The 27495-nt window shown below is 48.6% G+C and overlaps 1 protein-coding gene across 2 annotated transcripts in view; it reads right to left on the reverse strand.

Moving 5' to 3' along the window:
- LOC138295311 (NXPE family member 4-like) overlaps positions 1-27495 on the reverse strand; it is a 237565-nt gene that overhangs the window by 54640 nt on the left and 155430 nt on the right. For both annotated transcript variants that reach the window (XM_069233527.1, XM_069233528.1), the window contains 2 exons: positions 10534-11321; positions 3380-3441 (listed from right to left, as the gene is read on the reverse strand). In XM_069233527.1, coding sequence (XP_069089628.1) covers positions 3380-3441; positions 10534-11321 — 850 coding nt within the window. The remainder of the gene's footprint in view (positions 1-3379; positions 3442-10533; positions 11322-27495) is intronic.

Raw genomic sequence — 27495 nt, forward strand, 5'->3', positions numbered from 1 at the left:
GATGACAGATATCTATGGGAGAAGCTCCTCCTGACATTCACAGGAGCTGTGTAATGAGCAGTGCCCTGGGGTGGATGACTGATATTTATAGGAGAAGCTCTTCCTGACATCCATAGGAGCTGTGTAACGAGCAGTGCCCTGTGGTGGATAACTGATATCTACAGGAGAAACTAATTCTGACATCCATAGGAGCTGTGTAATGAGCACCACTCTGTGGTGTTGACTGATATCTATGAGAAACTCTTCCCAACATCCATAGGACTGTGTAAGAAGCGCTGCTCTGGGATGGTGACTGATATCTATAGTAGATGCTCCTCCTAACATCCATTGGACCTGTGTAATGAGTGCCGCTCTGGGGCGGATGACTGATATTTATAGTAAAAGCTCTTCCTGACCTGCATAGGAGCTGTGTAATGAGCTCCATTCTGGGGTGGATGACTGATATCTATAGGAGAAGCTCTTCCCACCATCCATAAGATCTCTATAATGAGTGTTGCTTTGGGAGGATGACTGATATCTATGGGAGAAAGTCTTCCTGACATCCATAGGAGTTGTGTAATGAGCAGTGCTCTGTGTTGGATGACTGATATTATAGGACAAGCTCTTCCTGACATCCATTAGTGCTGTGTAATGAGCTTTGCTTTGGAGGATGACTGATACCTATAGGAGAAGCTCCTCCTGACATCCATAGGAGCTGTGTAATGACCGCCGCTCTGGGGTGCTGACAGATATCTATAGGAGAAGCTCCTTCTGACATCCATAGGGTAATACCCAGAAACTGGTCCCAGGATGCTTGTTTCTGGTCCAGGGTGGGCCTGGCCTAGCAGTTCGGGCTGGACTGTTCCCATGGAGAACAGGGTCAAGACTGATTTTCATATGGCTGGGTCCAAACTGTGGTGGCGTGGTGAGCAAAAAAACGATGGATTAAACCCAGATCTGTGACTGGGGCTGAGTGTTTGAAAAGTTTCAACACTCCGTCCATCATCTTTTTGTCAACCATATGAGCTATGTAATGAGCAACACTCTGGGGTGAATGATTGATATCTATATGAGAAGCTCTTTCCTGACACCCATAGGAGCTGTGCAAAGAGCTCCACTCTGGAGTGGATAACTGATATCTATAGGAGAAGCTCTTCCTGACATCCATAGGAGCTGTGTAATGAGCACGGGCTCTGGGGTGGATGAATGATACCTATAGGAGAAGCTCCCTCTGACATCCATAGGAGCTATGTAATGAGCACGGGCTCTGGGGTGGATGAATGATATCTATAGGAGAAGCTCCCTCTGACATCCATAGGAGCTATGTAATGAGCACCGCTCTGGGGTGGATGACTGATATCTATGGGAGAAGCTCTTCCCACCATCCATAGGAGCTGTGTTATGAGCGTCACTCTGGGGAGGCTGACTGACATTTATAGGAGAAGTTGTTCCTGACATCCATAGGAGCTGTGTAATGACTGCCGCTCTGAAAGGATGACTAATATCTATAGGAGAAGCTCTTCCTGACATCCAAAGGAGCTGTGTAATGAGTCCCACTCTGAGGTGGATGACAGATATTTATAAAATAGGATCTCTCTGTACCGCTCACTCCTCCTCACACTAACAGTATCCCTCCCTCAAGTTCACTCACTGACCTCTGTAATCCCCCTCGGGGGCCCTCACTCCTCCTCACACTAACAGTATCACTCCCCTATGTTCACTCACTTACGTCTGTAATCCCTCCTGTGGCCCTCACTCCCTCCCCACACTAACGGTATCATTCCCTCATGTTCACTCACTGACCTCTGTAATCCCCCCTGTGGCCCTCACTCCTCCCCACACTAACAGTATCACTCTCTCATGTTCACTCACTGACCTCTGTAAAACCCCTGTGGCCCTCACTCCTCCCCACACTAATAGTATCACTCCCACATGTTCACTCACTGACCTCTATAATCCCCCACTGTGGCCCTCACTCCCTCCTCACACTAACAATAAGTATTACTCCCTCATGTTCACTCACTGACCTCTGTAATCCCCCTCTGTGGCCCTCACTCCCTATTCACACTAATAGTATCACTCCCTCATGTTCACTCACTGATCTCTGTAACCCCCTTTGTGGCCCTCACTCCCTCCTCACACTAACAATATCACTCCCTCGTGTTCACTCACTGACCTCTGTAATCCCCCTCTGTGGCCCTCACGTTCACTCACTGACCTCTGTAATCCCTCTGTGTGGCCCTCACTCCCTCCTCACACTAACAATAAGTATTACTCCCTCGTGTTCACTCACTGACCTCTGTAATCCCCCTCTGGGGCCCTCACTCCCTCCTCACACTAATAGTGTCACTCCCTCATGTTCACTCACTGACCTCTGTAATCCCCCTCTGTGGCCCTTACTCCCTCCTCACACTAACAGTATCACTACCTCGTGTTCACTCACTGACGTCTGCAATCCCCCTCTGGGGCCCTCACTCCCTCCTCGCACTAACAGTATCACTCCCTCATGTTCACTCACTGACCTCTGTAATCCCCCTCTGTGGCCCTCACTCCCTCCTCGCACTAATAGTATCACTCCCTCATGTTCAATCACTGACCTCTGTAATCCTCCTCTGTGGCCCTCACTCTCTCCTCGCACTAACAGTATCACTCCCTCATGTTCACTCACTAACCTCTGTAATCCCCTCTGTGGCCCTCACTCCCTCCTCACACTAACACTATCCCTCCCTCATGTTCACTAACTGACCTCTGTAATCCCCTCTGTGGCCCTCACTCCTCCCCACACTAACACCATAACTCCCTCATGTTCACTCACTGACCACTGTAATCCCCCTGTGACCCTCACTCCCTCCTCACATTAACAGTATCACTCCCTCGTGTTCACTCACTGACCTCTGTAATCCCCCTCTGGGGCCCTCACTCTCTCCTCACACTAATAGTATCACTTCCCTCACTCCCTCCTCACACTAACAGTATCCCTCCCTCATGTTCACTCACTGACCTCTGTAATCCCCCCCCTGTAGCCCTCACTCCCTCCTCACACTAACAGTATCCCTCCCTCATGTTCACTCACTGACCTCTGTAATCCCCCCTGTGGCCCTCACTCCCTCCTCACACTAACAGTATCCCTCCCTCATGTTCACTCACTGACCTCTGTAATCCCCCCTGTGGCCCTCATTCCCTCCTCACACTAATAGTATCACTCCCTCATGTTCACTCACTGACCTCTGTAATCCACCTCTGTGGCCCTCACTCCCTCCTCACATTAATAGTAAGTATCACTCCCTCATGTTCACTAACTGACCTCAGTAATCCTCCTCTGTGGCCCTCATGTTCACTCACTGACCTCTATACTCCCCCCCTGTGGCCCTCACTCCCTCCTCACAGCTCTTAGACTCACTTGTGCACTTCAGCACCACCAGGTCCGGCAGGCCGTGAGGGATCTCCGCTCGAATGTGAGACCTAGGAGACAAGCGGGAGAGGTGAGTCTGAGGTCAGGGAGGGATGGGCGCAGCGGCGGGTACACGCAGGCTGAAGTCAGGGGAGGAGAGCCTGGCATCCCCTGGCACTGCCCACAACATCCCCTCTGCCCATGGCCACAGTCCTGCCAGCACTGGCTCAGGTGACGCATCCATCCGAGAGAGACTTCTAGTTGCAGATTCCTTACCTTTGAATTTCCCCAGGCGTCAGACTGGATCCGGAGAATGTTTCTGCGAGAAGTCCACCTCCTCAGGCCTCTCTACTCTTCCTTCCTGGTGTGGCCTTCATGATCTCCGGCCAGGTGCCTCAAGGGCACTGTCAGGGGCACCAAAGGCCACACCATGAGCAGCAGCTGCTGCTCCCTTTGCTAGAAAGAAGTGGTTCTTTAACCTCCATTGGCTCCTTATCCAGCTCCCAGCCAACCAGTAGATACTCTCTGCCAGACGTGCTTGGAAGTGCGCCAAGCAGTCACGCGCGCTGTGCTCTGGAAGGGTGGGGCGGGTGAGGCGCGCATGGGGGAACAAAATAAATAAATAAAAACGTACCTGCTCTGTTACCCCCACGCCGCTCCTCTTTCCCTCGTCACTGCGAGCAGACACGGCTCCCAGCCTCCGCTGCGGCCAGTCTCACACTGCTCAGAGCAGCATTAGGATTGGCTGGGAACACCCGGCCAGGGCGCCCCCAGGCAGACTGGGAGCCTGTGCCTTCTCTCGTCAGCCCCAACACAGTGCCGGCCCGAGACAGCCAGCCAAACACGTGCGCACTGAGGGGAGTGCACAGTCTCTGCCCTAGTCTCCGTCATCCCCCATGGCCCGACACTTTAACAACAAAAGGATTTTGTTGTGAAAGGTTTGCAACCTCTGCTGCTGGCGGGGGCGACCCTCCTTCACTATAGCAGAGAAGCTGCCCCTGGTGCCAAGCATTTGACAGCAAGAACATGCACAAAACTAGAAAAATATATCTGCAAGAAATTCCATGAATGAAACAGATAAAACAGAAAAATGAATGTGGAGTAAATACATTGGCCCTCATTACTAAGAGACCGCCACACTCGCAGTGGTGGTCGGACCACCACGCACAGCGCGGTCTCACCGCCAGGTTGCTGCCTGTCAACAGCCTGGCGGTCTCAGCAAGCATCGCTGCCCTGAGGATTATGAGTCCCCTTTCTACCAGCCTTTGCATGTCGCTCTCACCGCCATGCGAAGGCTGGCGGAAGGGGGCGGAGAGGGGGCCCATACACTTGGCAGTGCAGGGGCCCCCAGGGACATCCCTGTCACGAAATTCACTGCCCGAATTACGCACCGACGCACCACAACATTGCTGTCGGCTCAATTACGATTACGTTGTGGTGAGTTTTCCGCTGGGTCAGCGTGCGGAAACTGTGTTTTTGCCCACTGGCCCGGTGGAAAACTCATAATAGGGCGGCCAGCATACCGCCAGCACTGGCGACATGCGGGCTGCAGCGGCTTCTGCGGTCTTTAAAAACAGACGGCCGAAGCCGTAATGAGGGCCATGATTATCAATATAAAGTTAAGAAATACGGAAATATGGCTTAAAACTGCCACTTTACAACAAGTTCAGAAGTCAATGGCTGCTGCAAACTGTTGCTGGAGCAGCCTCAGTCAACGGCTGCACATTTGTGTCCTACTCTGTGGGCTGCTTTGGCTGCAAACCTCTCATTAAAGAGCTGCAGCGAGCGGTGAATATGTTTGAATGCACTTTAGACAGATGTTTGATTTTCTTGCAGGAATAGGTGGTTTCTGATGTGCCCCCTCCAGGCTGGCACCTTGTCGTGGAGTGTGGGGCTCGGCTCACTGTGGCCTCTGTGGGTGGCCGCCATGGGTTCTCCTCGAGGATAGCGGAGCCTGTGCTGAGGCCAGACCTGGAGGTGCTCCAGCAAGCAGGGCAGAGAGGTACACTGGGCCTCAGAGGGTGGGAGGAGCCAGAAGTGAGCGGCGATCACATGCACAGAAAGTGTGAACAACTGAGTTCTGAAACATTAGTTTTTGCTTTTGCACCATCAGGTTGTTGGGTCTGTGCTGTGAGTGTCAGTGACTGAGTCTCAGTCACCGCAGGCTCTGGTAACGCTCAGTGATGAGCAGCTGGAGGAGGCCTGGGCTTCTCTCCTGAGGTCCTGTGTGCACAGGGGCCTGAGGCAGCCTGCTGTCCTCACACAGGAAGGAATAGCGCTATTTCATCTTGACTATAGCGCCTGGCGGGCCCCACGCCAGCATGAGGTGATGGATTGCATCCCACAGAAGCTGTCCCAGAATACCAGCTGTGCCCTGGGCCAACCCAGAGAGGAGCTGGACACCCCTTTCTTTTGGTAAACAAAGCTCCCAAATGCAAATGCGACGTTAATTCTATGTCAGGACCGGAGGCTTCGGATTATGCTTCTCTTTCTTTACTGGTCAAAAAGTTAACAACAGTAACTTAAAAAAACTACAAATCCCATGAACATTAGTAGTCCAGGCTGCCCAATCCCAGGCAAGCCCTAGCTATATGAGTCTCTATAACAACCGCTCCTCCTCTTTCTTTGCTGCTGCGCAGCCGAAGTTGAGTGTTCTTTTTCCCTCTAAATACGGTATTTATGTATATGTTTTACCTGTATGTATCTAGTATTGGGCTGTGGAGCGAGAGCAGGACTAGCGGCACTCGTTATCTGAAGACCGGACTTGTGTCTTCCTTCTCGATCTATTCAAAAAAGGCGTACGCATCGGGAACGGTGATCCCGCCCGATCGCGTCCCTTGGTTGAGGCGCTTCTCACCCGCGACGCAGTTATTTTAGTTACCTTCGTTCGTGGGACGAGAAAAAACCTCATTTACTCGGTCGCCGAGGGAGACCGAGCGAGTGCTGCACTAGGAGAGCAGTCCGTTTTCTTTTTTCGGTCCACGTATGCGCGGAGCCGGAGATTCCGATTTTCATCAGAATCTCCGTCTCAGCAGCCCGCGGAGCGCAAATTAGACCTTTTCAGCCCTAGTGAATGCCCGACGGGGCGAATAAACGGTCAGGCCTCACCTAGGAGGCTTTTTGCAGGTGCTCCCTCCACTTGATTTGGGCCCTAACAAATAAATAAAGATTGCATTTGGCAAATCTTTGGTTCATCAAGGAATCAATTTACCTGCTGGGGTTGCCTCCCCCCTTGAACTCCATTTGTTCCTGCCATGGCTTATTTTGCCAGGGAGGATGAATATTATCAGGAGGAAGTGGAAACTCCCTTCCCAGAGCAAATGGAGGAGAGATTGGTGCAAGCCCTTGGGCACCATGTTCAAGATTCGGTTAATCAAGCTTTAAAAAAAGCACTTAAACCATTTACCAGACCTCTGGTCAGATATGGGCAAAGAGAATTGATGGTACCCCCCCCTTCTGGGTCACGAAGCTTTGAATCTCAACCCAGAGACCCTGGGCTTATTAATATGGGACCGGCGGGCCCTTTATCCTCAGGAGAGATCCTTTCCCAAATGGCCTCAGCTGTGTTAAATGACCACGAATATAGCTCGGATCTTCTCCCTCCTTCTGATAACCTTCCTACTCCCTCAGACTCACATAAGGATCTGTCTCAATCTTCCGACTCTCACTCGGATTCAGATATATCAGAACCCAAGCTCTCAGGCAAATGGAAACGAAAATCTAAACGTTATGCTGTCGATGAAGGATCCCTTCAGGGAAATCTACTTTTTGACCCAGAGAACATTGTGCACCCTAGGTCAACGGAATGGGTCCCTTGCTCTGAAGTAGCTCATTATGTACAAGATAGACTTTGTAAGGGCTTTGATAAGGATGTTCGGAGTGTTCTTCGGTCAGAATGTCCCCGCCCCTCTTTGGTGGGTAAGGTAGCTGACACGCCGGAACTTGATCCCAGTGTGGCGACATTTCTCAAAAAGTTTACTAAGGATCCCAAGAAAGGCCTGGATCGGGCCTGGAAAGGATGCCAGGATAAATTACTGGACCTGTCTGGCCCCATTACAAAGATTCTGGGTCTCGCAGTACAAGCTAAAGAGACCAATTCGATCTTAGACCCGCAAAATGTGCTAGAATGGGCCCAAAGAGCCATCTGTCTTTAAGGGAATGTTAATTGCGCCATGTCTTCTGAATGCAGAAAATCCTTTCTCATGCGGATAGACCCTAAATTAGCGGAGTTAGCACCCACTGAACCGAGTCCCCTAGCCAATGGTCTCCTATTCAGAGAGAAATTTGTGAAAGACTTGGGCAAGTACGTCTCCACCTTTACGGCCCTTGACAAGGCTCAATCCTCCATGAAACGAATGTTCATAGGTGGCCTTTTTAACAGGGCCGGACGCTACAGAGGTCGAGCGTCAGGCCGTGGTTTCCAACAGACCTCTCCCAACTACACTCCTAGAGGTCAGGGATACTATCAACCTTTAGGCTTCTATCCCTCCAGAGGTCGACGAGGCCGGGGACGTGGCTTCAGAAATCGTGGTTCAGAGCGAACCCAAGATACCAATGCAGGTGAGAATTATTCATTTTTCGGATGTGATTCTTGGGGGGAGATTGGAGAAACACGCCCAATCTTGGGAGCGCATTTCTCAAGATCCTTGGGTCCTTCAGACAGTCCGAGGTTACAAACTAGAATTTTACGACACCCCTCGACAGAGTTGTCCTCCGTTTCCTCTCCTTTTTTCCCTAACAGAAAGCAATTTTATAGATGCAGAAATCCAAAGTCTTTTGTGCAAACAGGCGATAGTACTTGCGAACTCGCATCCAAAAGGGTTCGTCAGTACCCTCTTTTTGGTGCAAATGAAAGTAGGAGGTTTTCGCTTGGTACTAAATCTAAAAGACTTCAACCACTGGATAGTCTATCATCATTTCAAGATGGAGGGTATCCATATGTTGAGAGATCTCCTTCAAGAGAAAGATTGGTCAGTGCGACTAGATCTCAAAGACGCCTATCTTTCGGTCCCCATTTTTTCTCCGCACCGGCGGTTCCTTCAGTTTCAGTGGAAAAACCTAAGGTACGAATTCAAGGTACTTCCCTTTGGTCTTTCCTCCGCCCCATGGTGCTTCATGAAACTCCTCCATCCAGTGGCCCAATTCCTTCGAGAAAGAGGCGTGCGCCTCATCATTTATCTCGACGATATTTTGATCATGGCACAATCCAGAGAGTTGGTCCTCCTTCACCTCTCCTGGGCGATTCAAATTCTTCAAGACCTTGGGTTCTTGATCAACAACGAGAAGTCAGTAAGGCTTCCCTCGCAAAATATAGTAACTTTGCACCTAACCTTCACTAAGTGAGGGTTAGACATATAGGTGACTTATAAGTTACTTAAGTGCAGTGTACAATGGCTATGAAATAACGTGGACGTTATTTCACTCAGACTGCAGTGGCAGTCCTGTGTAAGAACTGTCTGAGCTCCCTATGGGTGGCAAAAGAAATGCTGCAGCCCATAGGGATTTCCTGGAACCCCAATACCCTGGGTACCTAGGTACCATATACACAGGAGTTATAAGGGTGTTCCAGTGTGCCAATCAGAATTGGTCAAATTAGTCACTAGCCTGCAGTGACAATTTTAAAAGCAGAGAGAGCATAAACACTGAGGTTCTGGATAGCAGAGCCTCAGTGATCCAGTTAGGCACCACACAGGGAACACATACAGGGCACACGTTATGAGCACTGGGGTCCTGGCTAGCAGGATCCCAGTGACACAGACAGAAACAAACATACATACAGTAAAAACGGGGGTAACATGCCAGGCAAGATAGTACTTTCCTACAGCTACCCCTAGAACCCTGCCACCTTAGTGTTCTCAACCTCTCTCTGTCCCTCAGCCACTGTGCTCATGCCACCTGCAGGAAGCTACCCGGGGGAGACAGGCTGTGGCCTTGACCACGGGTACCCTCAAAGATCTTCAACCCATGCCTGATGGGGCCTAGAGTTCTGTCTTGTCAGGACAAATAAGATTTCCACCACTCCCTTCATTCTACTCTTTGTACTACAGCTGGCAGGACACGGAACACCCACTTCCCCCTCCAGCCAAAACCACTCACCCAATAGCCCCAATCAAGGGACTCCAGCCACACCCAACAGCAAAGTACACGCACTGTGGGCAGTAGAGAGCTGCAACATGCATCCCTTCCGATGCTCCCCTTACAAGCTCCTTGAACATTGGATCATCTGAGGCTTGCTTCAGCGGCGGAACAACCAGAACACAACACTTACCCATGAAACAGGGGCTTTGTGAGGTATAAATCACGTCAATGTCATAGCTATCAAAACACATCTGTAATTCTAGAATGGACATGGAGTACCTACCCATCAAAGAGTGGTCTCTCCAAGTTGGTGAGGTAGCACCATGTTAACATGACAGCTGTAAATCTGGATTGCATGCAGTACTCACCCGTCGAAGAGTGGCCTCTTGAGGTTGGTGAATTAGGACATGTTAACATCGCAACACGAAAGGATGATGGACAGAGTGTTGAAACTTTCCAAACACTCACCCCCAGACACAGATCTGGGTTTAATTCATCTTTCTTTTGCTCACCATGCCACCCCACTTTAGACCCAGCCATATGTAAATCAGTCTTGACCCTGTTTCCCATGGGAACAGTCCAGCCTGATCTGCCAGGCCAGGTCTTCCCTGGACCACAAACAAGCATCCTGGGACCAGTTTCAGGAAATCACTCTTCATCAGCAAAGCTAGTTTGAATCCAGTGGCACAGTGAGCAAGAGATCCACCTCTGGCTTACCCTTCCCACTTAGGGCGATTTTTGCAACACAAAATGCAGGGAGGGCCTGGCAGATTGGGCTGGACTGTTCCATGGGGGAACAGGGTCAAGACTGATTTGCAGATAGCTAGGTCCAAACTGGAATGGCATGGCAAGCAAAAAAACTGACGGATTAAATTAAAATTAAAACCCCGATTTGTGACTAGGAGTGAATGTTTGTTTTGCTCTGCATTCCGTCCATCGTCTGTTGTTTTTTCTCATTTTAACTTCACAGCTGTAACTCTGGATTGCATGCAGTACCCACCTGTCGAAGAGTGGTCTCTCCAGGTCAGTGAGGAAGGACCATGTTAACATCTAAGTTGTAACTATGGATTGCATGCAGTATTCACCTGTCAAAGAGCGGCTTCTCCAGGGCAGTGAGGTAGGAGTGTTGCGTGAAGGAGCTGGCCACATGGGTTAAAGAGCTGCAGGACATCTGTTGAGGTTTTACGCAGTAGAAGGGGTACTCATCCTTCTTCCCCATGTATTCGCACACTTCCTCTTCGGTGTGCAAGTCATACCCACATGCAGTGTCAATGCTCTGCGTTGGGCTGCTAAACTTGGCCCTGTGGTTCACATACTTAAAACCAGAGTTTCTCCCCCTCCACAGAGCAACCACAGCTTCGCTGGGGTGGATGAGAAGCAGGGAAATCTTCACCTTTCCCTCCCAGAATAAGGTTAAATGCACAAGGTAGGATCCATTGCGAAAGTCTGTTATCTTCCCAGAAGCTCCAGCACCAAGATGTGGTGAGTAGATTCTGGCTCGAAGGAAGTCACCTCCATATTTCTTCCGGTTCCCCAAGTAGTCATACATGTCGATCTGCAACGTCAGGTTGTCTCCAGTGCAGTATCTGTCTTTGGGGTTCAGGATGGACACCCGGCTCTTCCCAACACACGTTGTGTTGTCCATGTGTGTGAACGATACCTTGGGCACCAGTTGGTCTATCTCACTGATGATGTGTTTTATCAGTTCTTCATTAGACTGCACCTTCCTTTGTAAGGGGTCCTTCAATGGCACAAAGTGCTTTATGTATTCCGTGATCACATCCTTTGAACTTTCTACTTTAGCAACTACTGGGTTCTCCACTAAGGAATCAGAGGCTGCAGCTTTTGGGCAAAAATGTCTAAATATGTGAAGCTGCCAAAAGAAACAAAAATAAGGCATGTTATTACAGCACGTCTCACCAGTGAGTCTCACCAATGTAGAAACACGTCATACCCACTTGTATGTAGAAAAGATTAGGTTACAAGTATGTTTATGGAAAGGGTAAGGTCTCATGCATGGCGACAGACTGGGTTAGGGCACATGTATGTTTAGAAAAAGGGGCAGAGCACTAGAATTTAATGAGACAGGATTAGGGAACACATGTTTAGAGATAGTATTAGACCACAGGTATGTTTAGAGAAAAGTTTAGGTTTACCTGTAGATGCCAGTTTAGGGCACAGAAGAGAAAGAAGGTTAGGGCACATATATGGTGAAAGATAACATCAGGGCAACTGTACGTTTGAAGGTGTGCTTAGAGCCAGGGCTGGGACACATACAGAGTGAGAAACAGTATGTTTACATGCATGTTTACGTAAAGGGTTAGGGCACTGTAGGAGGCTGGCCTGGTTTGTAGTGGGTTTGGCCTGGTTTGTAGTGGGTACCAAAGGTACTTACACCTTATACCAGGTCCAGTTATCCCTTATTAGTGAAATGCAGTCAGTGTCTAGCAGTCAGGCAGTCTAGGGGTAGCTGTAGCTGAGCAGCCAAGGCTTATCTAGGAGACATGCAAAGCTCATGCAATACCACAGTGGTCACACAGTACTCACACACATGAAAGACAATACTCAGTTTTACAAAAATAAAGGTAATATATTCGGTGACACAAATCCCAAAAATACTTTAGAGACTATACTCTCTTATGAGGTAAGTAATATACACAGTATTTACACTAGTATCCAAAAACAGGTAAGTACACAGTCAGAAAACAGCGCAAATAGTGAAAATCACGATAGGTTGCAATGGGCCTAGAGGGAATACAAACCGTTTATACTAAAATAGTGGAATGCGAAAGTCGGTTTCCCACCTAGGCAAGTGTAGTGTGTAGAGGGACGCTGGTAGTGTAAGAAAACACCAAAGGTAAGTACTAGAACCAACCCCAGAGCCCACGAAGCAGGAGTAAATCACAGTAAGTTTCCTGAAAAACACAAGAAGTTGTGATAGAAGATTATACAAGAACCAGAAGAGACTGCAAGACACCAACGATTCCTGGACCTGAAGTTCTGTGGAATAAGGGGACCAAGTCTAAGAAGCACTGAAGAGTCCAGGGAGAACAGGAGCCCCTGCCAACCCAGACGAAGGTGCAAAAGAAGAACCACAAAGTCAGGTATGCACCCAAGAAGACAGATGCAGGTTCCTGGTTGGTGCAGAAGATGTCCCACACCAGATGGATGATTGCAGTCTGGTTTGTGTCACTGGATTCCGCCAACAAGCCTTGGCAGATGCAAAGCTCACGGTTAGTAGAAAATGGCGCTGCCCGGGACCAGGAGGGACCTGGAGGCATCTACCCAGGAGGAGGAGACTGAGGGGGCTCTCGGTAACCCAGAGAGCCCTCAGAAGATCAGGCAGCATGCATAGGAGTCCCACAGCATGGGGACAAAGAAGGTGCAAATGGAAGCCCACGCAGCACTACACAAAGGGATCCCTCGCTACCGGAGAACTACTCAGAAAGCTTTGCGTCACAGGATGGAGTGCTGGGGGCCTAAGCTGTGCTGTGCATAAAGTACTTCTTGGAATGTTGCACACATGCCTTGGCAACTGAAAGTCAAGTGGTGCACAGGGGTACTGTCTTGCGTGGGGAAGCAAGCTCTTACCTCCACAAAAGTTGGACATCTGGACCTTGGGAATGTCGGGCTCACTTTAGTCCACCATCTGTGCTGCTGGATCCAGGCTCATTTTCTGCTGAGGGGAACCACGCCACCGGTCGTCGCTGCAGAGAGGTGCCTGCTGAAGCAGAGAAGTGACTCAAGTCACTCCATGAGAGATTCCTTTGGTTCTTCTGGTGCAGGCTAAAGACAGGCAGCCCTCAGGGGATGCACGACCTAGAAACAGTTGCAGTTGCTGGCCGGAGCTGAAGATACAATGTTGCAGAAGTTGTCTTTGCTTCTTTGTTGCAGTTTGTAGAGTTCCTGGAGGGTTCAGCTGCGTTTCCGTTGGTAGAAGATGAAGTAAAGGATGCAGAGGATTCCTGCTGGAGTCTTGCAATCTGAATCTGAAGAAACACCCAGAGGAGAGACCCTGAATAGCCCTGAAAGGGATATTAGTCACCTAACCAGGTAAGCACCTATCAGGGGAGGTCACTGACGTCACCTGCTGGCAGTGGCCACTCAGATGCTCCCAGAGTTCCCTACCAACTTGGAACCCAAGATGGCAAAACCCAGGGACATTCTGGAGGAGCTCTGGGCACCACCCCTGGGGTGGTGATGGACTTGAGAGTGGTCACTCCCCTTTCCTTTGTCCAGTTTCGCTCCAGAGCAGGGACTGGAGGGTCCCTGAACCGGTGTAGACTGGCTTATGCAGAAATGGGCACCATCTGTGCCCTTCAAAGCATTTCCAGAGGCTCTGGGAGGCTACCCCTCCTAAGCCTGTAACACTTATTACCAAAGGGAGAGGGCGTAACACCCTCCTCCCAAAGGAAATTCATTGTTCTGCCTTCCTGGGACTGAGCTGCTCAGACCCAGGAGGGCAGAACCCTGTCTGTGAGGTGGCAGCAGCTGTAGCTGCAGTGAAGGCCTCAGAGAGCTGGTTTGGCAATACTTGAGTCCATGGTGGAGCCCCCAGGATGTATGGGATTGGCCCCCCAATACCATTTTTGGAATGGGGGGACAATGCCATGATCTTAGACATCTCACATGGCCATATTCGGACTTACCATTGTGAAGCTACATATAGGTATTGACCTATGTGTAGTGCACGTGTGTAATGGTGTCCCCGTACTAACGAAGTCCGGGTAATTGGCCCTGGACAGCATGGGGGCACCTTTGTTAGTGCAAGGGTGCCCTCACACCTAGTAACTTTTCACCTAGCCTTCAGTAAATGAAGGTTAGACATATAGGTGACTTATAAGTTACTTAAGTTTGGTTAAAATGTCTGTGAAATAGTGTGGGCACTATTTCACTCAGGCTGCAGTGGTAGTCCTGAAGAAAGGTTTGTCTGAGCTCTTTATGGGTGGCAAAAGAAATGATGCAGCTATAAGGGTCTCCTGGAACCCCAATGCCCTAGGTACCTAGGTACCTATACCAGGGACTTATAACGGGGGGTCCAGTGTGCCAATTGGAATTGGAATATGAAGTCACCAAACTATAATGACTAATTCGGAAGTAGAGAGAGTTGGAGTTCTGGTTAGCAGAGCCTCAGTGACACAGTTAAGCACTACTGACAACACACACATAGGCCACAAACTATGAGCACTGAGGTCCTGGCTAGCAGGATCCCAGGGAGACAGTAAAAACACACTGACACCCACCCATAAACAGGCCAAAAGTGGGGGAAACCATGCTAAAAAGAGGCTACTTTCTCACATACATGGGCCGAGAACAACCCTGGGCTTTTCCTATAGTCCTGGGGCAAATGGCAAAGACATTTTTGTGAACCAAATGAGATTGCACTCAGGTTCATGCGCTAAGGTTTGTCAGAACAAAAACGTTGGAAATATCCAAGGTTGTTTTGAATTTTTTATGTAATACATTGTTAATGATTGCGGTGCTGTGATCATTTTGTATTGTATATGTGCATGTGTAATTGTTTAAGTGCATGTAATCTAAGACTATTCTATATGAATGTTCTGGTTTTGCCACCGGGAATAACAGGTTATTAATTTCAGAGACACAGGGATCTATTACCATCTGGTACTCGAGCTGAGTGAGGATCTCCCTCACTAAAGCTTTTTAACGTCGTGTTTAACAGGATATTGGGGCTGAGGCTGGGATGTAGACCTGATAGGTATTACATGGTAGAGGGAATCTCTATCACACCCTACGTAGTTGCGGTATAGCGTGGGCGCCTGCGCCAAAGCACAGTCGACAGGGTAGGCTTCCTTGACCACCTCCGGAACAAGATCTGAGAAAGAAGGTAGAATGACATTTGTCCCATGTGGGAGCTTACAGACGTGTTCGGGTGGCCAGTCCTTGTTTGCCAATAGGATATTGTGAGAAAGTAGCCTCTTTCTAGCCTTGTTACCCCCACTTTTTGCCTGTTTGTGAGTGTATGTCAGGGTGTTTGTCACTGTTTTCACTGTCTCACTGGGATCCTGATGGCTAGGCCCCAGTGCTCATAGTGAAATCACTATGTTTTCAGTATGTTTGTTATATGTCACTGGGACCCTGCTGGTCAGGACCCCAGTGCTCATAAGTTTGTGGCCTATATGTATGTGTCACTGGGACCCTGTCACACAGGGCCCCAGTGCTCATAAGAATGCATGTATGTGTTCCCTGTGTGGTGCCTAACTGTCTCACTGAGGCTCTGCTAACCAGAACCTCAGTGGTTATGCTCTCTCATTACTTTCAAATTGTCACTAACAGGCTAGTGACCAATTTTACCAATTTACATTGGCTAATTCCCTAGTATGTGGTACTGAGGTACCCAGGGTATTGGGGTTCCAGGAGATCCCTATGGGCTGCAGCATTTCTTTTGCCACCCATAGGGAGCTCTGACAATTCTTACACAGACCTGCCACTGCAGCCTGAGTGAAATAATGCCCACATTATTTCACAGCCATTTTCACTGCACTTAAGTAACTTATAAGTCACCTATATGTCTATCCTTTACCTGGTAAAGGTTAGGTGCAAAGTTACTTAGTGTGTGGGCACCCTGGCACTAGCCAAGGTGCCCCCACATTGTTCAGGGCAAATTCCCCGACTTTGTGAGTGCGGGGACACCATTACATTCGTGCACTATACATAGGTCACTACCTATGTGTAGCTTCACAATGGTAACTCCGAATATGGCCATGTAACATGTCTAAGATCATGGAATTGCCCCCTCTATACCATCCTGGCATAGTTGGCACAATTCCATGCTCCCAGTGGTCTGTAGCACAGACCCTGGTACTGCCAAACTGCCTTTTCTGGGGTTACACTGCAGCTGCTGCTGCTGCCAACCCCACAGACAGGCTTCTGCCCTCCTGGGGTCCAGCCAGGCCTGGCCCAGGATGGCAGAACAAAGGACTTCCTCAGAGAGGGGGTGTTACACCCTCTCCCTTTGGAAAATGGTGTGAAGGCAGGGAAGGAGTAGCCTCCCCCAGCCTCTGGAAATGCTTTGTTGGGCACAGAGGTGCCCAATTCTGCATAAGCCAGTTTGCACCGGTTCAGGGACCCCTCAGCCTTGCCTGGGCGCGAAACTGGACAAAGTAAAGGGGAGTGACCATTCCCCTGACCTGCACCTCCCCTGGGAGGTGCCCAGAGCTCCTCCAGTGTGCTCCAGACCTCTGCCATCTTGGAAACAGAGGTGCTGCTGGCACACTGGACTGCTCTGAGTGGCCAGTACCCACTGCTGACGTCAGAGACTCCTTCTGATAGGCTCCTTCAGGTGTTAGTAGCCTATCCTCTCTCCTAAGTAGCCAAACCCTCTTTTTTGGCTATTTAGGGTCTCTTTCTTTGGGGATTCCTCAGATAACGAATGCAAGAGCTCATCAGAGTTCCTCTGTATCTCCCTCTTCACCTTCTGCCAAGAAATCGACTGCTGACCGCGCTGGAAGCCTGCAAAACTGCAACAAAGTAGCTAAGACGACTACTGCAACATTGTAACGCCGCTCCTGCTGCCTTCTCGACTGATTTTCTTGGTGGTGCATCCTGTGGAGGTAGTCTGCCTCCTCTCTGCATCAGAAGCTGCGAAGAAATCTCCCGTGGGTCGACGGAATCTTCCTCCTGCCAACGCAGGCACCAAAAAGCTGCATCACAGTCCCTTGGGTCTCTTCTCACGACGACGAGCGAGGTCCCTTGAATCCAGCAAGACTGTCCAAGTAACCCCCACGGTCCAGTGACTCTTCAGTCCAAGTTTGGTGGAGGTAAGTCCTTGCCTCCCCACGCCAGACTGCATTGTTGGTTTTCGTGACTTTTGCAACTTCTCCGGCTCCCGTGCACTTTCGGCGGAAATCCTTTGTGCACCCCCAAGCTGGGGTCCCCGGCACTCTAACCTGCATTGCACGACTTCCTAAGTTGTTCTCCGGCGACGTGGGACTCCTTTGTGTGACTTGAGGTGAGCACCGTTTCACACATCCTTGTAGTGCCTGTTTCTGGCACTTCTCCGGGTGTTACCTGCTGCTGTGAGGGCTCCTTGTCTTGCACGACTTCCCCTCTACTTCCTGGTCCAATTTGCACCGTCCTGGTCCTTCCTGGGCCACAGCAGCATCCAAAAACGCTAACCGCATGACTTGCAGCTAGCAAGGCTTGTTGGCGTCCATCCGGCGGGAAAACACTTCTGCACGACTCTCCAAGGCGTGGGGGATCCATCCTCCAAAGGGGAAGTCTCTAGCCCTTGTCGTTCCTGCAGTATTCACAGTTCTTCAGCCCAGTAAGAGCTTCTTTGCACCAACAGTTGGCATTTCTTGGGCATCTGCCCATCTCCGACTTGCTTGTGACTTTTGGACCCGGTCCCCTTGTTCCACACGTACCCTCGATTGGAAATCCATTGTTGTTGCATTGCTGATTTGTGTTTTCCTTGCATTATTCCTCTATCACGACTTCTGTGTCTTTAGGGGAACTTTAGTGCACTTTGCACTCACTTTTCAGGGTCTTGGGGTGGGGTATTTTTCTAACCCTTACTATTTTCTAATAGTCCCAGCGACCCTCTACAAGGTCACATAGGTTTGGGGTCCATTCGTGATTCGCATTCCACTTTTGGAGTATATGGTTTGTGTTGCCCCTATCCCTATGTGCCTACATTGCATCCTATTGTAATTTTACACTGTTTGCACTGTTTTCTAAGACTATACTGCATATTTTTGGTATTGTGTACATATATCTTGTGTATATTTCTTATCCTCATACTGAGGGTACTCACTGAGATACTTTTGGCATATTGTCATAAAAATAAAGTACCTTTATTTTTAGTATAACTGTGTATTGTGTTTTCTTATGATATTGTGCATAATCATTTGTGGTACTGTAGTAGCTTCACACGTCTCCTAGTTCAGCCTAAGCTGCTCTGCTAAGCTACCATTATCTATCAGCCTAAGCTGCTAGACACCCTATACACTAATAAGGGATACCTGGGCCTGGTGCAAGGTGTAAGTACACCTTGGTACTCACTACAAGCCAGTCCAGCCTCCTACATTGGTTGTGCAGCGGTGGGATAAGTGCTTTGAGACTACTTACCACTCTTGACATTGTACTTTTCATAAGAGAAAAATATACAAAACAAGTTCAGTGTATGTACACATAACTAAAAAGTTTTGCATTTCCTCTTTTCACTGTTTTCTAAGTGCTGAAAAGTACTTCTAAACTTTCTAAAAAGTTCTAAAAAGTTTAAAAAGTTTTTTTCTGTCTTTCTAAAAGTTCTGAAAAACTTTTTCTTCACTTTTTCTATCACTTAACTCTTTCTAAAAATGTCTGGCACAGGCCAAAATGTTGATCTGTCCAAACTTGCATATGATCACCTTAGCTGGAAAGGAGCAAGGAGTCTCTGCGTAGAAAGAGGTTTGAGTGTAGGGAAGAATCCGTCATTAGAACTGTTACTTAACATGCTTAGAGAACAAGATAAGGCCATAAGTGCCCAATCTGTTGAAAAAGTAGTTGATGGTTCTCTGTCTGATCCAGGGACACCCCTGCAGACAGATTCAGTAAGGAAACTTCCCAGCCTGCCCAGTATCAGACAGCCTAGCAGGGTTGAAGATGATGCAGAGTCACACCATACAAATAGTGTGGTCTCTCATCACAGTAGGAGGTCTCATCATACAGATGATGGACTCTCACATTATACTGTTAGTAAACTTGTTAAGGTTCCCTCTGTTAGGGACAGGTCTCCTTCTGTCCATTCTCATCACACTTCTGTTTCTAGACATGTCCCTCCCACCCACCCTGATGACAGAATGTGGAAAGGGAGCTCAATAAATTGAGAGTGGAGACTTCCAGACTGAAGCTTAAGAAGCAACAGCTGGATTTAGATAGACAATCTCTAGAGATTGAAAAAGAAAGACAGAAGCTTGGTTTAAACACCCATGGTGGCAGCAGCAGTATTCCCCATAGTCATCCTGTAAAAGAGCATGATTCCAGGAATCTGCACAAGATAGTTCCCCCTTACAAAGAGGGGGATGACATTAACAAGTGGTTTGCTGCACTTGAGAGGGCTTGTGTTGTTCGAGATGTCCCTCAAAGGCAGTGGGCTGCTATCCTATGGCTATCATTTAGTGGTAAGGGTAGAGACAGACTCCTTACTGTGAAAGAAAGTGATGCCAACAGTTTCACTATTCTTAAGAATGCACTCCTTGATGGTTATGGCTTAACCACTGAACAATGCAGGATAAAGTTCAGAGAGACCAAAAAGGAGTCTTCACAAGATTGGGTTGATTTCATTGACCATTCAGTGAAGTCCTTGGAAGGGTGGTTACATGGCAGTAAAGTGACTGACTATGAAGGCCTGTATAACTTAATCCTGAGAGAGCATATTCTTAATAATTGTGTGTCAGATTTGTTGCACCAGTACTTGGTAGACTCTGATCTGACCTCTCCCCAAGAATTGGGAAAGAAGGCAGACAAATGGGTCAGAACAAGAGTGAACAGAAAAGTTCATACAGGGGGTGACAAAGATGGCAAGAAGAAGGATGGTAAACCTTCAGAGAAAGATGGTGAAAAATCTCAAGATAAGCATGGGGATAAGGGTAAAACCAAAGATTCCACTTCAAATCTTAAACACTCTTCAGGGGGTGGAGATAAAACAAATTCTTCCTCTTCTTCTCAACCTACACAATTTAAAAAGCCTTGGTGCTTTGTGTGTAAAAATAGAGGCCATAGGCCAGGGGATAAGTCCTGTCCAGGTAAACCCCCTGAGCCTACCACCACTAATACATCAAGCTCTAGTGCCCCTAGCAGTAGTGGTACTAGTGGTGGGACTGCTGGCAACAGTCAAGCAAAGGGTGTAGTTGGGTTCACTTATGGGTCCATCATAGAAACTGGGGTAGTCAGTCCCAAGACAGTTTCTGTCACACCTAGTGGCATTGGCCTTGCCACACTGGCTGCTTGTCCCCTTACAATGGATAAGTACAGGCAGACAGTTTCAATAAATGGTGTTGAGGCCTTGGCCTACAGGGACACAGGTGCCAGTATCACTTTGGTGACTGAAAACCTAGTGGCTCCTGAACAACACATCATTGGACAACAGTATAAGATTATTGATGTCCATAACTCCACTAAGTTTCTTCCCTTAGCTATAATTCAGTTTAGTTGGGGTGGAGTTACTGGCCCTAAGCAGGTGGTGGTATCACCTAGCTTAACTGTAGACTGTCTCTTAGGTAATGACCTAGAGGCCTCAGGTTGGGCTGATGTAGAGTTTTATGCCCATGCAGCCATGCTGGGCATCCCTGAGGAATTGTTCCCTCTCATTTCTACTGAAATGAAAAAGCAAAGGAGAGAAGGCCTGAAAACTCAGGATCCCTCTCCATCAACAGGTAAAAAGGGTATCACAGTATCCCCTAACCACCCTACCATTCAGGATACCATTCCTGTGGTGGGAGAAACCTCTCCTGGGGTGGCACCTGTTCCAAGGGAATCATCAGCTGGCAAAGCTGTACTCCCTGAGGTAGAAGTACCTCTCTGTGGGATAACTAACATTGGTGAGAAAAAGAGCACCATTTTAGTTAACATGGAGCATCCCTCCAACCCTCCCAGAGAAACTTTAGAGCAGAAACCCTGCACTGCCTCACAACACTTAGGACAGAATCCCTGCCCTGCTCCAACTCAAGAGAAACAGCATCCCTGTTCTCTCTTCCAGACATATGGACAAAGGTTTTGCCCAGCTATGGCTTTTCTGAGACAACATCCCTGTCTGGCATTTCCATCACTACAAATAGGTTCAGTGGACAATTCCCACTTCTCTAAACTAAAACTTACTGATAGAAACTCTGAAAATACATCTTCACATTGTTGCTTAGCTAACAAACTTCCAACAGGGTGGTTTACATCCCCACAGGGAAGTAACCATATAGTGGATGATAAAGGGAGTAACCAGTCTATTGCAGAGCTACTCTCTACTTATCAACACTTAGACAATAAAGTCTCAACTGGACAAGGTTAGCCTTAATGTCCTTCGTTTGGGGGGGGAGGGGGGTTGTGTGAGAAAGTAGCCACTTTCTAGCCATGTTACCCCCACTTTTGGCCTGTTTATGAGTGTATGTCAGGGTGTTTGTCACTGTTTTCACTGTCTCACTGGGATCCTGATGGCTGGGCCCCAGTGGTCATAGTGAAAACACTATGTTTTTAGTATGTTTGTTATGTGTCACTGGGACCCTGCTAGTCAGTGTAGGAGGCTGGACTGGCTTGTAGTGAGTACCAAGGGGTACTTGCACCTTGCACCAGGCCCAGTTATCCCTTATTAGTGTATAGGGTGTCTAGCAGCTTAGGCTGATAGATAATGGTAGCTTAGCAGAGCAGCTTAGGCTGAACTAGGAGACGTGTGAAGCTACTACAGTACCACCTAGTGTCATATGCACAATATCATAAGAAAACACAATACACAGTTATACTAAAAATAAAGGTACTTTATTTTTATGACAATATGCCAAAGTATCTTAGAGTGTACCCTCAGTGAGAGGATAGGAAATATACACAAGATATATATACACAATAGCAAAAATATGCAGTATAGTCTTAGAAAACAGTGCAAACAATGTATAGTTACAATAGGATGCAATGGGGAAACATAGGGATAGGGGCAACACAAACCATATACTCCAAAAGTGGAATGCGAACCACGAATGGACCCCAAACCTATGTGACCTTGTAGAGGGTCGCTGGGACTATTAGAAAATAGTGAGAGTTAGAAAAATAACCCTCCCCAAGACCCTGAAAAGTGAGTGCAAAGTGCACTAAAGTTCCCCTAAGGACAAAGTAGTCGTGTTAGAGGAATAATGCAGGAAAGACACAAACCAGCAATGCAACAACTGTGGATTTCCAATCTAGGGTACCTGTGGAATAAGGGGACCAATTCCAAAAGTCACAAGCAAGTCGGAGATGGGCAAATGCCCAGGAAATGCCAGCTGCGGGTGCAAAGAAGCTTCTACTGGACAGAAGAAGCTGAGGTTTCTGCAGGAACAAAAAGGGATAGAGACTTCCCCTTTGGTGGACAAACTCGTCTTGCCGTGGAAAGTTGTGCAGAAGTGTGATCCCGCCGAATGGACGCCAACAAGCCTTGCTAGGCGCAAATCGTGCGTTTGGCGTTTTTGGACGCTGCTGGGGCCCAGGAGAGACCAGGAGGTCGCATATTAGACCTGAAGAGAGAGGGGACGTCGAGCAAGACAAAGAGCCCTCAATGAAGCAGGTAGCACCCAGAGAAGTGCCAGAAACAGGCACTACAAGGATGCGTGAAATGGTGCTCGCCGAAGTTGCACAAAGGAGTCCCACGTCGCCGGAGACCAACTTAGAAAGTCGTGCAATGCAGGTTAGAGTGCCGTGGACCCAGGCTTGGCTGTGCACAAAGGATTTCTGCCGGAAGTGCACAGGGGCCGGAGTAGCTGCAAAGTCGCGGTTCTCAGCAATGCAGCCCAGCAAGGTGAGGCAAGGACTTACCTCCACCAAACTTGGACTGAAGAGTCACTGGACTGTGGGGGTCACTTGGACAGAGTCGCTGGATTCGAGGGACCTCGCTCGTCGTGCTGAGAGGAGACCCAAGGGACGGGTAATGCAGCTTTTTGGTGCCTGCGGTTGCAGGGGGAAGATTCCGTCGACCCACGGGAGATTTCTTCGGAGCTTCTGGTGCAGAGAGGAGGCAGGCTACCCCCACAGCATGCACAAGCAGGAAAACAGTCGAGAAGGCGGCAGGATCAGCGTTACAGAGTTGCAGTAGTCGTCTTTGCTACTATGTTGCAGGTTTGCAGGCTTCCAGCGCGGTCAGCAGTCGTTTCCTTATCAGAAGGTGAAGAGGGAGATGCAGAGGAACTCGGATGAGCTCTTGCAGTCGTTATCTGAAGTTTCCCCAGAGACAGAGACCCTAAATAGCCAGAAAAGAGGGTTTGGCTACCTAGGAGAGAGGATAGGCTACTAACACCTGAAGGAGCCTATCAGCAGGAGTCTCTGACGTCACCTGGTGGCACTGGCCACTCAGAGCAGTCCAGTGTGCCAGCAGCACCTCTGTTTCCAAGATGGCAGAGGTCTGGAGCACACTGGAGGAGCTCTGGACACCTCCCAGGGGAGGTGCAGGTCAGGGGAGTGGTCACTCCCCTTTCCTTTGTCCAGTTTCGTGCCAGAGCAGGTGCTAAGGGGTCCCTGAACCGGTGTAGACTGGCTTATGCAGAATTGGGCACATCTGTGCCCAAGAAAGCATTTCCAGAGGCTGGGGGAGGCTACTCCTCCCCTGCCTTCACACCATTTTCCAAAGGGAGAGGGTGTCACACCCTCTCTCAGAGGAAGTTCTTTGTTCTGCCATCCTGGGCCAGTCCTGGCTGGACCCCAGGAGGGCAGATGCCTGTCTGAGGGGTTGGCAGCAGCAGCAGCTGCAGTGAAACCCCAGGAAGGGCAGTTTGGCAGTACCAGGGACTGTGCTACAGACCACTGGGATCATGGGATTGTGCCAACTATGCCAGGATAGCATAGAGGGGGCAATTCCATGATCATAGACATGTTACATGGCCATATTCGGAGTTACCATTGTGAAGCTACATATAGGTAGTGACCTATATGTAGTGCACGCGTGTAATGGTGTCCCCGCACTCACAAAGTTCAGGGAATTGGCTCTGAACAATGTGGGGGCACCTTGACTAGTGCCAGGGTGCCCTCACACTAAGTAACTTTGCACCTAACCTTTACCAGGTAAAGGTTAGACATATAGGTGACTTATAAGTTACTTAAGTGCAGTGTAAAATGGCTGTGAAATAACGTGGACGTTAAGGCCTGTGTAAGAATTGTCAGAGCTCCCTATGGGTGGCAAAAGAAATGCTGCAGCCCATAGGGATCTCCTGGAACCCCAATACCCTGGGTACCTCAGTACCATATACTAGGGAATTATAAGGGTGTTCCAGTAAGCCAATGTAAATTGGTAAAAATGGTCACTAGCCTGTTAGTGACAATTTGGAAAGAAATGAGAGAGCATAACCACTGAGGTTCTGATTAGCAGAGCCTCAGTGAGACAGTTAGTCACTACACAGGTAACACATTCAGGCACACTTATGAGCACTGGGGCCCTGGTGAACAGGGTCCCAGTGACACATACAACTAAAACAACATATATACAGTGAAAAATGGGGGTAACATGCCAGGCAAGATGGTACTTTCCTACACAACCCCCCCCCCCAAACGAAGGACAATAAGACTAGCCATGACCTGATGAGTCTTCATTGTCTAAGTGGAAATATCTGGAGAGTCCATCTGCATTGGAGTGGCTACTCCCAGGTCTATGTTCCACTGTATAGTCCATTCCCTGTAGGGATATGGACCACCTCAACAATTTAGGATTTTTACCTTTCATTTGTTTTAGCCAAAGTAGAGGTTTATGGTCTGTCTGAACAATGAAGTGAGTGCCAAACAGGTATGGCCTCAACTTCTTCAGAGCCCAGACCACAGCAAAGGCCTCCCTCTCAATGGCAGACCAACGCTTTTCTCTAGGGGTCAACCTTCTACTAATAAAAGCAACAGGTTGATCCTGGCCCTCAGAATTAAGTTGTGATAGGACTGCCCCTACTCCTAATTCAGATGCATCAGTTTGGACATAGAATTTTTTAGAGTAACAAGGGCTTTTCAGGACAGGTGCAGAGCACATGGCCTGCTTCAGCTCCTCAAAAGCTTTCTGACAGTTTGCTGTCCATAATACCTTTTTAGGCATTTTCTTGGATGTGAGGTCATTAAGAGGGGCTGCAATGGAGCCATAGTTCTTAATGAACCTCCTGTAATACCCAGTGAGGCCTAGGAAGGCTCTCACCTGAGTCTGAGTGGTAGGGGGAACCCAATCAATAATAGTTTGGATTTTCCCCTGAAGTGGTGCAATCTGTTCCCCACCAACAAGGTGTCCCAGATAAACCACCTTACCCTGCCCTATCTGGCACTTTGAAGCCTTGATAGTGAGGCCTGCCTTTTGCGGGGCCTCCAAAACTTTCCATAGGTGGACCAGGTGATCATCCCAGCTGGAGCTAAAGACAGCTATATCGTCCAAATATGCTGCACTGAAAGCTTCCAGCCCTTGCAGGACTGTGTTCACCAACCTCTGAAAAGTGGCAGGTGCATTTTTCAAACCAAAAGGCATTACAGTAAACTGGTAATGTCCTCCAATGGTAGAAAATGCAGTCTTAGGTTTAGCATTTTCTGATAATTTGATCTGCCAATACCCTGCAGTCAAATCAAAAGTGCTTAGATACTTGGAAGATGCCAGTGTATCTATAAGCTCATCTGCCCTGGGTATAGGGTGAGCATCAGTTTTGGCTACCAAGTTGAGACCTCTATAGTCTACACAAAACCGCATTTCCTTCTTTCCATCTTTAGAATTGGGTTTTGGTACCAGTACCACAGGAGAAGCCCATGGACTGTCAGAGTGCTCAACCACTCCTAGTTCTAACATTTTCTGGACCTCTTGCTTTATGCAGTCCCTGACATGGTCAGGCTGCCTATAGATCTTACTTTTGACAGGTAAACTGTCTCCAGTATCTATAGTGTGCTCACACCAAGAAGTGGTACCTGGCACAGTAGAGAAGAGTTCAGAGAATTGATCTAGGAGATTTATGCAATTATCTTTCTGCTCAGCAGTAAGACAATCAGCCAAAACTACACCTTCCACAAGAGCATCTTGTTCTGTGGAAGAAAAGAGATCAGGTAGAGGATCACTGTCTTCTTCCTGTCCCTCATCAGTTGCCATGAGCAGGGTGAGATCAGCCCTGTCATAGTAGGGTTTCAGGCGGTTGACATGGAGCACCCTAAGGGGACTCATGGCAGTGCCTAAGTCAACTAAATAGGTGACTTCTCCCTTCTTTTCAACAATTGTGTGGGGACCACTCCATTTATCTTGGAGTGCTCTTGGGGCCACAGGCTCCAAGACCCACACTTTCTGCCCTGGTTGGTACTGAACCAAAACAGCCTTCTGATCATGCCATTGCTTCTGGAGCTCTTGGCTGGCCTGAAGGTTTTTACTGGCCTTTTTCATGTACTAAGCCATCCTTGATCTGAGGCCAAGTACATAATCCACAATATCCTGCTTAGGAGCTTTTAAAGGTTGTTCCCAACCCTCCTTTACAAGTGTGAGTGGACCCCTAACAGGGTGTCCAAAAAGAAATTCAAAGGGGCTGAAGCCCACTCCTTTCTGGGGTACCTCCCTGTAGGCAAAAAGGAGGCATGGTAGAAGGATATCCCATCTCCTGCGGAGTTTTTCAGGGAGACCCATAATCATGCCTTTGAGAGTTTTATTAAATCTCTCCACCAGTCCATTTGTTTGTGGATGATAGGGTGTTGTGAACTTGTACGTTACACCACACTCCTTCCACATGGCCTTTAAGTATGCAGACATGAAATTGCTTCCCCTGTCTGATACCACTTCCTTTGGGAAGCCCACCCTGGAAAATATTCCCAGGAGGGCCTTTGCCACTGCAGGAGCTGTAGTGGTCCTTAAAGGAATAGCTTCAGGATATCTTGTGGCATGGTCCACTACCACTAAGATAAACCTATTGCCTGAAGCAGTAGGAGGGTCAAGGGGGCCAACTATGTCAACCCCTACCCTTTCAAAGGGAACCCCAACCACAGGCAGTGGGATAAGGGGTGCCTTTGGGGTGCCACCTGTATTGCCACTGGCTTGACAGGTTTCACAGGACTTACAAAATTCCTTTGTGTCCTCAGACATTCTAGGCCAATGAAACAGGGGAACAAGCCTGTCCCAAGTTTTCATTTGTCCTAGATGCCCAGCTAAGGGAATGTCATGTGCCAGTGTTAGGAGGAACTTTCTGTACTCCTGAGGAATCACTAATCTCCTGGCAGCTCCAGGTTTAGGATCCCTATGCTCAGTGTACAAGAGGTTGTCCTCCCAGTAAACTCTGTGAGAGTCACTGACATCCCCATTAGCCTGTGTGACAGCTTGCTGTCTGAGACCCTCTAATGTGGGACAGGTTTGCTGTGCCACACTCAGCTCCTCTCTGGCAGGCCCCCCTTCA

Source organism: Pleurodeles waltl, chromosome 5, assembly GCF_031143425.1.
Source record: "Pleurodeles waltl isolate 20211129_DDA chromosome 5, aPleWal1.hap1.20221129, whole genome shotgun sequence".
NCBI lineage: Eukaryota > Metazoa > Chordata > Amphibia > Caudata > Salamandridae > Pleurodeles > Pleurodeles waltl.